The following is a 13,466-nucleotide window of genomic DNA, read 5'->3' as shown; positions in this document are numbered from 1 at the left end:
TAAAAGGATGACGCCAGGTTTATTTCACAAATATCTGACAAAGCTGGCGTCACTTAATTAAAACTAATAAGGACAGAAAACAGAGTTACCTTATTTATTGTACATGTAATAACATTTGTACAATTTCCCATGTGTGAAACAAAACATAACTTAACAGTAACAGGGGAAAAAAAACTTCAGATAAGACCTGTGTTCAATTTCTGCTCAGCACCAAACAAAAGGCAGATAGAGACAGTGACTATAAGTAAGTAAGTAAAGTAAATCCCCTTACAGCCTGACTTCTGGATCTCACTGATTGGCTGTCTCGCTATGTGGCCCACAGATTACAGTCAGTCAATTAATTATATATACACTCATGATCTCAACTCATTGTGTATAGTAGGGCTGCCACAAACGATTATTTTGATAGTCGACTAGTCACCGATTATTTTTGCAATTAGTCGACTAATCAGATCATGCATCCATTGAACGTAAAACGTACAGCTTTATTGCACCAGCACGCGTCTGCTCTTATATAACTATCATTAGCTTACAGCTTTAAGTGTTCATGGTGCTAACTAAAAATAAAGACAAGAGGATAGTTTATTAAATTTAAATGAAATTTGCAGATTGTTTCGGTGGAGTTTAATAAACGCAGCCGTCTGCTCCTTGCTATCTAAAATATAACAGGACACCGGAGTATATTCTCGAGCATCTCACACTTCTGATAATCAGTTGTCTGCTTGACGTTTATTCAGCTGTGTAAAAACTATAACTTTAATCTCAGCCAAACCGATTTACTCAGGAACAAATAAAATACTGAAAAAAGCCAAACAATAACATTTTTAAGTTATCTAAGTGACTTGTACATCATGTTTAACCTGAGTAGCGAAAGACGGCGGTGGGTTTGAAAACGATTTGCCGGGAGATCCGGTGTTCTCACCGGCTGTAGTGAGCCTTGAACCCCGGATAGCTATCGAGCTAGTGGGTAACAGACGTCTCAGAAAACGTCGGAGCGCTTTTGAAAACATGTGGTGTCTTGATAAACTGAGCAGATATTTGAAGTTCACACAGCTACATTCTCGCCTGAAAATATGTTAAACCTTTATTTTGTGACCCAGAAAGAATAATAAGAGTAACATTAACGCTAACTAGCTGCCGCCATTGTTGGAAACTGAGCAGGGCCGCGCTATGAATTCTGGGACACAGTTTCTTCTTCTTCGGGGTTTAACGGCAGCTGGCATCCTTGTACAAGCAGTGCTGCCATCTTGTGTTTCAGTCCGTTATTACACTCTTAAATCCTACTACTTATTCCTGCGTCTTTTGGGATCTTACAAAGCTTCAAACGACGCGTTGACTATTAAATTAGTCGTCGACGATTTTGATAGTCGACATAATCGTGACTAGTCGACTAATCGTGGCAGCCCTAGTGTATAGGATCAACTTCTTCAATTTAAACATCTCCACCATCATGGGCATAATCATGGGTCAAAGGACGTCAAACCCTTGCCTCATGGGGTGAGCATGGTCATGAGAAAAGTGGTGGATCAGCCCAAAACCACACACGAGCAGCTTAGGACCACAGTCACCAAGAACAGCAATGGTAACACATCCCGCTGTAATGGATCCAAATCCTGCAGCACCCACAGGGTCTCACTGCTCAAGAAGGCACATGTACAGGCCCAGTTTAAGTTTCCCAGTGAACATCTAAATGATTCAGAGAAGGCTTGGGAGAAAGCGCTGTGGTCAGATGAAACTAAAATCAGGGTTCTCTGACATCAGTGCAACTCTTTGTAAGCAGGGAATCAAATAATTATTTACCCCAGTGTAGGTGTCTCATGAGTGCTGGTGTAAGGCATAGATTTTCAAAAAAACATAAAAACAAAAACCTGAAACAGTCTTGTCTTTTAAATGTTTTCTTTTTTCAAAAGTTTTCTCCAAGCTATTATAGCCGTGACAGGCGTCGCCTATTGAAATGATGGTAAAGACTAAAATGACCGAACATGTCTTCAACCTGCAGTGTCTTGTGCACGTCGAGATAACACCAAAGTGTAGAGGCACACCAGCACTTCAGCTGACGTGACATCACTTTTTGCGCATGCTCCTTTTCACAAGCATAAACCAAGACGCGGTGCGGTGCACTGGCTAGTTTACAAATGCAGATAAACATTGAAGAACACTCTCAGATGATGATGACTTTGAGATTGGATTTTGGCAACTGGAATTCATCTTTTTCTCAACATGTAACAAAACACCTGCTTAACATGATTGGTTGCTAAAACCCAGTCTACAAAACAAACCAAAGAGCTACTCTTACCAAATATTTGAACCCTTGCCTACTGCTCGGCTGTGATATTTGCCCTGCTAATAGAGAATTGTTAACAAAAGCTGAAGCCACATTGCAAACTGTCCAAGCCTGTTTTTCTGCATTAGGTTTGGCAGCAACTACAAGTTTCCATTTTGGTGCAAATCAAAAGACAAATACACCGATACCAATCTGTGATTGGTTAATGATCGGGAATTAACCAATGGACTGCTATTAGTCAGGCTCTAACTCGGCCATTAACCTTATGACCTCAAATACCAGCGCTACAAACTCCTGTTAAATACAATCTACAATTCATGCCATGAGATGTTCAAAGAGCTTTCCCCCTGAGAAAGAAAGAACACGTCACAGACCGTTTCTAATTCTGAACACATCATGGCACATAAATATTTGTAGTGGTCTTGGGAATGGCTGTGACAGGGCAGAAAAAAAATTGATGCAAAAAGATTTTCTTAACCCTTAATAATTAACGACATTTACAAAAATAGAAGGAGAGACTGTGACGGGGTGGAGGAAGAAAAAAAAAACGAGCCAGAGGGGGGGGAAAAAAGGCAGAAATGACCAACAGCTACACAAAGGAGACAGTCAGTCCTGTCTCCAAGAAACAAGAGGCGAGGCCGTCTGAGCAGTCTCTTTGGAACAAAGATAGCCTGCAAACATTTGGTCGCAACCAATCAAAATCAATACAATGTTTGAATTAATGGGGCCTGTTTTCAACAACAACCTTTCAAGAGGAAGCCTGTAGGGTGTTTTGATGTTACTGTTCAGGTTTAATACGACTTTAAAGTCCACGTTAGTCTGCCCAAGTTCTACAAAGAAACAATCATATAAAGTAATTATTAATTTCTCCTTAATACATATTTTAAGGGTGACTGGCAAAATCACAGTTGTTCGTAAGAGTCTGCAGAACTGTGGCAGTAAACATATTGGATTATACCTCAAAAGAATTTTTAGAAACATGGTGGTAGATTAGCACCCTCATATGTCAACATGGTTAGAAGGCAGTTAAGTTGAAGCAGGAGGCATACATAAATACCCCAGGATGAAGTGAGGGCCAATTAGCAAGTGGGCTCTCATCTGCTGGCCTCCTCTATGGCAGGAGTGTGTGAATGCCACAGCGAGCAGAGAGATTCTGTGCCTCCATTTACTTCTTATTCTCTGCTCTTCGTTCAGCACAGACAAAGCACTGGGCTGCTTTAGTTGTCTGGTTTGAAGAAAGTGGATTTTATTTTCTTCAAGTGTAGTTAATCAAATGCATACAATACGAGATCACACTGGTCCTTCTGTCTTTAATTTTTTCAGAGAATCTGAATCGTTACTGAAAAATATGTCAGCTATTTCAGCTTCTAGGGTCACAATAAAGCACATCTTATCTCCTCCAGTCACTCATGAAAGTAAATGGAGATTTGAAACAACTGGCTTTGTTTCCAGTATTGAGGTTTTCAGACATTAATCTGTAAAATACGAAACTGCAGCTAAATTTTAATTAGCTACTTACAAATTAACACCAATCGGATTCATCTCATCTCTGTCTGTGGTGTTTTTATCCCACACACATATTCTGGTGTGTGTTGTTGTAAACCTGAACACTATTGGATTTTTTAAAGTAAAGTTTTTAATGGATCTTCTTTTATTAGCACAGCCCACACCAAATGTTGATCTATGCCTTTGGAAAACAAAACAAAACACCAAAAATATTTTTTCTAGTGATATGAACACCCAGTGTCCCAGATCTCAACTGTAACCATGGCAACTGTACCACACCAAAGGGTTTGAGATCTGTTTTTTACATGACCTAGTCATGTGAATCACACCAGACCAGTAGCATTATGTAAGGGGGTTGGGCGGGTGGGCTGGAAAAGCCGGGCCTAGTTTCTGGAGATCTGGGATCCTTTGGGAGGCCTTTCCATGTGTCACGCATGATAAGAAATGACTACAATTCACGGACCAAACCAAATCATTTAATTTTCTCAAGATGCTCTGATTTTCTGGTCACACAAACCGCATAGTGTGTGTGAAAAACAGAGGTGAAACACTGCATGCCTAAACAACAGCACAAATCAAAGTGAAAAAGTGAACAGCACAAGAAATAATCAGCTCTGCTCAGTAATCTGTTTATGAGCTAAGCCATGTGAGCAAAAGCTAATTCAAGCAGGAGACAAAATGTCAAAAGAAACAAAAGAACAAATCGATCCATGAAAAAACAAAACAGGAGAACAGTAAATATCAGCTCACAAAATATAAGTACACACTGAATTTTTTAAAAATACATTTCACAACTGAAATAAACAGTAATCAAAGCACCGTTTCATAATTTTTCCATATGATGAAAAATTAAAGCAAAAATGGGATCTTTACCAGGCTCAAAGTTATTTTAAATAAAAACCTCATATGAACAAAAACCAAATATTAAAAAAATATTACACTGCATCACTATAATTTTAAACAAAACTAAACAAAAATGCTAAATTTCTGATATCCAAAGGAATTAAGATGGTCAGCATCAGCCAGGTGCTGATAATGAAATACACTTGACTAACTGATCAACAACGAGTGTTAGCACCTCTATAAAAGATGGAGTTTTGGCAGTTAATAGGTCTGGAGCCTTCAGGTTTGTGTTAACACAATGCCAGGGAGGAAAGACATTAGCGATGAGCTTAGAGAAGCAACTGTTCCTACCCATCAATCTAAGGGGTTTAAGGCCTTTTCCAAATGGTGAGAAAGATAATTCACAAGTGTAAAATGTTAAAGACAGCTGCCAATAATCCCAGGAGCGGTCATCCCAGCAAATTCATCCCAAGGTCAAACTGCACAATGCTCAGAGATATTGCAAGAAATCCAAGAGCTACAATCTGAGACGCTACAGGCCTCGGTGAGAGTTAAATGTTAAAGTTCATGACAGTGCAATTAGAAAAAGCCTGAACAAGTGTGGCTTGTTTGGAAGGGTAACCAGGAGAAAGGCTCTTTTCTCTAACGACTGTTAACGACTTACGTTTGCAAAAGTTGCATCCAAACAAATCACAAGACTTCTGGAACAATGACCTTTAGACAGATGGGATCAAAATTGAGATATTTGGACATGATACACAGAACCATGTTAGGAAAAAACCCAAACCTAGCATATTAGCATGAACAACTTATAACAACTGTCAGCACGGCGGTGGGGGGGTGATGCTTTTGGGCTTGTTTTGCAACAACAGGACCTTGACACCCTGCAAGTGTTCTGTCAACCATGAACTCTTCTGCACACATATTCTAAAGTCAAATTGGAGGCCCTCTATCCAACAGCTAAGGTTTGGCCGAACATGCATCAACAGGGTTGGTCAACAGGGTAATGATCCCAAACACATTAGCTAAACTACACCAGAATGCCTGAAAAAGAAAAGACTCAAGGTGTTGCAATGGCCGAACCCAACCTGACTGAAATGCTGTGGCAGGAGCTCAAGAGAATTCTGCCTACAAACCCGATCAAAGTCAAGGTGGTCAAGTGTAATTTCATTTTCACACTATATCATGTGTTATGGCCCTCGCAGGGCCTCCTCCTGAAGTTGCCCTTGTGTGGGTGTGTCCTGCCATATCTCCTGCCTTAGGTGCCACCTTTTTGTACAGCTGACCCCCATCAGAAATTAGAAGTACTTAAGGCCAGAGAAAGGTGAGCTCTAGTGCCAGAAAGCCATGTTGGTGGTTGCAGCTAGTGAGCTGTGTGTGGTGATTGTTTGCTCCTGCTCGGTGGAGAGGAGTGTTTGATGACTAATCCTTTTTTTACTCACTTTTCAGTTTACTGACCGACGCCTGAGTTTTGGTTTGTTTCTTTTAATAGCGATAGTGGCTTGACCATCTTTTAGTTCAGTTATTAATAGAAGCATTAATAAAATTCTTTAAATTAACCATTTTGCCTGCCTGTCTCCTTTTTTTGACCTGGACACCTTTTGTTACTGACCCCTCATCCCCTGGACCTTTTAATAGAAGTCTATAATGTGCAACAATACACTCTATGATCATGATTTTTCATAAATCTGCTCACACCAGATTCACCAAAACCTTTCAGTCAAGAATCAGACACAACACAACCACACATTATTCATGAACATAAAATCAAAAATCACCTGCATCATCCTAATGAACTTTACAACAATAACTACACAACCGCTCAAAGGTTTGGAGTCAAATAGTTCTTGAAAGAAACGCACGTTTGTTTATCAAAGGTTGTAAATTATGACGATGATCATGTTTATTGTTATATTGAATCCATTAAACAAGTAACCACACAGGTATAAAAGGCCCATTGCATTATCTAATGCCAGTTTATTGTGGTAAAAGTCTAACTGATAATGGCAGAACAGCTTTAATCCGCTCTGCTGATAACAGACAGAATACATTTGGCTAGTTGAATGTCTGAAACATTAGCCTTTGCGGGTTGACCACAGAGTCAAAATGCTCCTCAAGAAAAACTTCATTGACAAAACATCTCAGAACATTCTTACTATCCTAATTTAATTTTCTGTAAAAGGAGTAGTAAACACCACTCTATGAGCCCTTTTCTTGATCAATAGTTTTCACTTTAAATTACTTAAAAAAAATAAAATAAAGTTTTGTGCAATAGTGTACCATACATCAATGGGAAACACATAAATGGCACCAATCTCACATAAAGGGGTTCATGAGGGTAAAAAAATTAATCCATCCATCCATCACTTGTGCTCCTGAGCTCACCTAGCAGGCATCCTAATCAGATCCATGAACCACCAACAATGGCTCCATTCAATGAACACTAGTATCAGCTCTACTCTAAGCCTTTCATGAATGGCTCAACCCAAACACCCTTCAGAACAAAGTCATTATCCGTGCTTCCATCTCCAATCTCACTCCTTCAGTCTTTATCCACAGCTCGTAGCCATCACTGAGGGCAAGAACATGGATCAACCTGTAAATCATGAGCTATTTATGCTCAACTCTCACTCCTTCGCTCAAACTCTGTCCTGACCCGGAGAGGGAACGCCACGCTTTTCTGTCTGAGAGACATGGCCTCGGATTTAAACCATTCATTCTCTTCCCAGACACTTCACACCTAGTTGCACACTCCCCAACCACGGGCTGGAGGTCACCACTTGAGGAAATGTGCACCTTGGTTGTGCCTTGAAATTCTGTTTACAATATTTATTAAAAAAATGTTGACAAAGGAGAACTCTGTCAGTGGCCAACAGCACCTTGGAATGAGTCTTACTTATTGCTAGCAAATCAAACCCTCTCTACTGTTAAACAGAGACATCTGCACTCGTTTCAAGCCTACCTGAAGCAGCGAGTGATGGAGAGTGATTTCCAGCTCTGCTAGCCTGTGGGCTGGGTCCTCGCATTCCTCATGGATCTCCAGGTCCTCCCTGGGAACCGTATCCCAGCGACCACAATTAGCCGCCAACTGGTGCACCAGCTCATACTGGCCAGGCAGTGCCAAGCTGAGCCGTGTCTGTCTCCCATGGGTGAAACAAAGTTTCCTCCTCTTGCAGACAGTGCCCTGGACTCCTTCACAAGGCTCTCCAGCCTCACCGCCCAGTGGCAGCAGCTTCTCCCCTAGAAGGCTGTTGACCAGCTGGTAGCGAGCAGTGCAGTTCTGGCCCAGCACAAGGATATAGGGGGCAGCACCCACATTGTTGCGTAGGAACTCTTCTTCATGAACAGGGAACGAGATACAGCTCAGCTGACCTGGAGGAATGAGGAGGACATGTTATCTGAAACCACATGAGTATAGTAGAACAAACACGTAAGACTCAGTAAGCTGTTTAGAAACTCTTGGTCGGCACTACAGGTGTCCGCATCAGCATCCTATCTGTGTTTCACATCCTCGTCACAGCGTTTTTGAATGTTTAGCCAGTGAAGAATTAATGCGACATGACAGATAGATATCAGCCACTGTAATGGGTAAATCTCTTTGCTGTAGTCCTATTAACCTGCATTCACTTTACCCTTGTTTGATATGCATCAAACCAAGGAGTCATAAAGTGGTGATTCTGGTAAATTAAACTGGCTGTGTGTGTTTGAGTAAAAATTTATTGTGTTTTTTACATCTAAAAAATGACATGAGATTGTGTTGTGCATGAATTTTGTACTGGTTTTGCCTTCAAGGTAGAATGAAGAGCTGAATGTTGTTAAAAGAGAAGCTGTTCCTCAATTCCCTACCATTAAAAAAAATACAAATAACACAAAGAAAAAAACAAAAAGAAAAAAAACAGATAATGCTACAAACACAACCAGCTGATCTGAGCAGAGCATAAATGAGTAATACCTGACTTTTTGTGTTTGTTTCGTGTAACTGTAAGAAAAAAACAAATCACTAAATATTGCTATCAGCATTCCTTTTAAAAATCCTATCAGTTAGACATCTCGACTTTCCCTACCATTTGTTAGATGTTACAGACGTGTTAGATGCATATAAAGAATAAAAACATGGATGTAACTACCATGATGTCATCCACTGGGTTCAGAAGCCCCTTTTTGAAGCTTTAAGATTAGCATGTTCATTTCCAATTTTGTTTTGACTTGGTTAAAATAAAAATTTTAAACATTTTCAATTGACTAATCATTTGTCATTCATATGCGTTTACAGAGGAAAACACAGTAAGCCATTTTCCTTAAGACTGAAGACTGAACTTCAAATTGGCGGGAATACTATTTAAGGTCGCTCACACATGGACTCGATCCTCACACCAAGTCCTTTACAGTACTTCCAAGCACTTTGTTCTCTAATGTGTACCTTTCTACTCTTTTGTATATGTTCCTCTAGTTTGCATACATTTCTCCTATTTTTTATTTATTCCTGCACATGGGTGCTCCATGATTTTTACTCTAGCTGATTTTTACTGCATGCTTTCCTGGGCTATATCCAGTATAGATATGGCATTATGATTAAAGATTTTCCACTGTCCTGACAAACTAATCAGAATTAAAAGGTGGTGTTGTATCTGTAAAATTAGTAGGAAGAAAATTTTGCACAAATACTTTAAAGGTATCCTACAAGTATTTGGATACCACCAATACAGTCATCAGAGATACTCAGCTGTTGTTGGGAACACAGTCATCCCACCCATGGTGCTTTTTAAACCTTCTGTTTACAAGATTCAGCCAATCAAAAGAAAGATGGCTTAAAAAAAAAGAGGAAGCAATTAAACAGTTCAAAGGATGAAGTGAGGTAATGCATCACAGTCCCATATAAGATAAATATGGGATTTTTTCAAATTATTTTTATGAAACATTAATAAGAATAACAGGTTATCTTTACACATCAATTATGGCTCATGTGCATCCTTATCAATAACATACCACATGAAGAAGCAATACAATATACTACTGTACTGAAGTCTTCTCCCACCCCTAGTCAGCACTGATATCAAAGATGGGACACTCAGATTATTACATCTATATTATTCTTGGTATTTTAGCATGACTCCAAGAATACAGGATATCATATTCCACAACAGAGACAATGAACCACTCTTCATCAAATATTATTTTTTGGGGATTATTTTTTTTCCCAGGTCTAGCCCTAAGGTATGGAGCACAAACAGAAGAATCAATTCATTTCAATTATTGTGGGGCTCTGATATAATCCTCAATGATGCTGAGTCACAGTCTAAAACACTTACATAACAAAGACAGCGCATAGCTGCAACAGCCCCCTTTATAGTCACATACCACTGCATTACTTTCTAGCACTACAGTGGCTTTACTGCACTTCTAACCTGCCCTTATTGACCTAACATGAAGCAATAACGCAAGCAAGTCAACACAGCCCAAACACACACACACAGCAAGTATATATACACCCAGGATATTTCCAAGATGAATGGGATGGCAGGTGAAGACATGCACTTGGCAGCATTTTGTTATTGTTTTTTTCTGTTGATTATGGCTAACCTTCAGTTATCTTTGCACATTCAACACGGAGAGGAGGAGAACAGACTCTGACCTCTGTATGCAATTGCTGAAGATGATTATCAAGCCCAGTCTGTTTATTTCACAGAAAAAGATCTCTGAATTTTCTGATGAAATGATGCTGGAGACAGTGCTCATGGTTTTGGACACACAAAAGTATAAGTATAAGTATATGTATGTATGTGTGTATATATATATATATACACACACACACACACACACACACACACACACACACATATATATATAGAGAGAGAGAGAGAGAGAGAGAGAGAGAGAGAGAGAGAGAGAGAGAGAAAGAGAAATCTATGACCCGTAACTTGAATCTAATCAGAGATGACTCAAGCAGCCAGTGCACAAATCTCAGCATATTTGGTGCACTTATTCTGCACATGCTTTCCAGAGGGGGTTTAATCTCTTTAGTTTTCTTTGAGCCAAATGAATGGATTTTTCTCCCAACCTGCCTGCTGGTGCAATAATCACTTAGCAGTAGCGGCAGCAGTTAGCCTTTTCTTTTTACTTCCCTTCTGCATGCTTAAGTGTAACCCCAGCTGTGGGTGCTTTAAACATGCAAACGTGGATGCAGTACATGTGTATTTCCAGGTGGTGTTCAAACCTACCTGCCTCCAGAGAAGCTGAAGCCGAGCTCATGGTCGATGCACAAGCATTGCTGTAGTTTTGCCGTATTTCCCGGAAGAAAGCATTAGTCTCCTTTAGGTTTTTCTTCAGCTGTACGGAGTGCTTGTTGTAGCTGGTAAATACTCTCGTCAGTTCCCGAGTTAGAGGAGTCGTTTTCTGCTGTTGTGCATTTCCCGCCATGGTAAACAGACTGGGCTGCTGCTGCCTTGTCCTCGATGCGACTTAAGTGGTTAAGCAGGTGCCAAACACCTTGAGTGAACCCGAAATGTCTTAATGCACACCCCTTTCCTTGCGCGCTAACTAGTTAGTTCACATGCTCGCCCAAAACCACCTGCTAGCATTTGTTAATTAAAAAGAAAGAAAGAAAAGGAGTCAAGTTAACAGGTAGTGTCCTTAAACATACATGAAGTAGGAGTGCGTCAGTGCTAAACGGTCCCCACTGTCTGTTGTGTCCGTGAATGAGAAGAAGGCATTTGTTGTTGTCCTGTTGACAAGCACGGCTAAGCTAGTTTCACGTCAAGCTTCGAGTGGAAGAAAACCGCTTCGAGTTATCGCTATTTAATCATTTTTACTTCCTTTTAATAGTCGCAGTGTTTTTTCATTACTAACAACAAACTTGCAAGTGTCTTAAAAACAAAGCACGCACGTAAGGCTACGTAGTGTCGGCCAAAATTACGCTAAGAAATCAGTGCTGCGACCTAGCTGTGGTCCACTGAAAGTTAGCGTTGCTAGCCAGAGGGCATCTCCGATCCGTCCCCGCCTTAGCCTGGCACGGCACACATATCCATTTAACCTGACGCGGCACACTTTCACAGCAGTGCAGCCCCGTGTTTAAAAGAGAGGGCCCGGCTTTGTCACCGACACAAACAGCCCGAGCACGACTTTAAAACAACAACACGAAAAAAAACTCCGTTTTTCCAGAGGAGGCTGCGCTATAGACCGTTTCTAACCAACAGTGGCCCGGTGGAGCCAGCGGACATCCTCCACCCCCAAACACCGACGACTGACAGTTGCCAAACCGAGCCGGGTGCTGTCGCTGGTGGTGACGAATAGGACGAGTGGGGCTGGTGCAGGGCGAGGAGTGTCAAAATCATATAGCTGAGAGAAGCAGGAGTGAAATCACAGCAAAACAGAAACTCGACGAGAGCGGTGTGCGGAGGAAAAGGCGGGGCCCAAGCGGCATTCTGGGAAGTGTAGGCATTAGAGAGAACGCCGTTTCCACCGGGAGGCGAAGATATAGACGCATGGAAAAAGGGGAATTATGAACGAAAAAAGACTAAGAGTGGAAAATATCTGGTTTATGGCTTTGTGCACACAGTGTAATATCTGATCAATAATAATCCCAGCAGAGATATAGATTTATTGATTAGTTCTCCGACTAATTCATGAGCACACGTGCATGTCCATCCTTGGAAATGAATGGGACTTGTCTTTATGTTCAGTTATACTATCACAGGCATCTACAGTTGTTTTAATTATTTAGTTTAATAATTGGATAATTCTAGGTCAACCAAAAGTTTCCTTGCTTTACTCGCAATCTATCCAGCATGTGGTTACCTCTCATACCACATGGGTTTATTTACATTCAAATCAAATATGAAATGATAGTTTTCATTTTTATATCACTCCACATGACAAACTTCTGCTAGACAAAGACACTAAGAACTTACAAGTAATATGGGGCTATTATTAGCCCCGTACCAAGTCGGCCCATTACAGTGAGAAACTGAGTGCAGACATGTGTCAGAACTACAAGCTGCTAGTGAGCTCCCTCTTCTGGCAGAAAGGTTGAATTACAAAAACATTATCTTCGAAAAGGTTAGTTAAGGTCAGATCAAATCAGGAATATTTTCTGTGCCAAAGCTTTATATGATCTGATTTAATAAATGTATAATATTTCAGATATAACGTCAGATAACACTAATAATATTTGGAAATCACATGTGCAATCACTTTACAGATTCATTTATGTTCTCTTCTTGAAACTTCTTCTTCTTTCAGTTAAGAGGTTGCCACAACAGAGCTTCTGCCTCCATCTCACTCTATCCCCTATCATCCTCCTCTGTCACAACAACCCTCCGCATTTCCTACTTCACTACATCCTTCACTGAATCACCTCTATGGTCTTCCTCTTGTCTTCTTACCTGGCAGCTTGATATTTAGCGTCCTCTCAAAGGTCAAATGTATTTATATAGAAGATTTAAAACAACAGGGTTGACCAAAGTGCTATACATTAAAAGTATATAGCCCCAAGAAAAACTACAGTAAAATGCAGAAATAATTAGCATAAAGTAAAATAAAATAAAATAAAACCATAACATAAAATGCAATTGTCCAAAAGTATTTTACACTCAAATCAAATGCCAAAGAGAATAAATGTGTTTTTAATAAAGATTTAAATGTGTGTATCTGTCCCTCCTCTGCACATGCACATGTCTCCAAACTGTTCAGCCTGAGCTGTCCATCTGATCTACTCATTTCTACTTATTTCCATTCTCGTCACTCCCAGTGAAAACTTTAACATCTCCAGCTCAGCCTCCTGTTTTTTTTGTCAGTGCCGCGGTCTCAAAATCATACATCACGGCAGGTCTCACAA

At 40.3% G+C, this 13,466-nt stretch overlaps 1 protein-coding gene across 1 annotated transcript in view; it reads right to left on the bottom strand.

Moving 5' to 3' along the window:
- The window catches only part of dstyk (dual serine/threonine and tyrosine protein kinase), a 29,157-nt gene extending 17,051 nt beyond the window's left edge, over positions 1-12,106 (bottom strand). Inside the window, exons 1-2 of the mRNA XM_031757102.2 lie at positions 10,852-12,106; positions 7,596-8,005 (exon numbers count right to left, since the gene is read on the bottom strand). Of these exons, the coding sequence (XP_031612962.1) occupies positions 7,596-8,005; positions 10,852-11,050 (609 nt within the window). The 5' untranslated portion in view covers positions 11,051-12,106. The remainder of the gene's footprint in view (positions 1-7,595; positions 8,006-10,851) is intronic.
- Positions 12,107-13,466: the final 1,360 nt, after the last annotated feature.

This window comes from Oreochromis aureus, linkage group 5 (assembly GCF_013358895.1).
Source record: "Oreochromis aureus strain Israel breed Guangdong linkage group 5, ZZ_aureus, whole genome shotgun sequence".
Classification (NCBI taxonomy): domain Eukaryota; kingdom Metazoa; phylum Chordata; class Actinopteri; order Cichliformes; family Cichlidae; genus Oreochromis; species Oreochromis aureus.
This window is presented reverse-complemented; position numbering and strand designations above follow the sequence as displayed.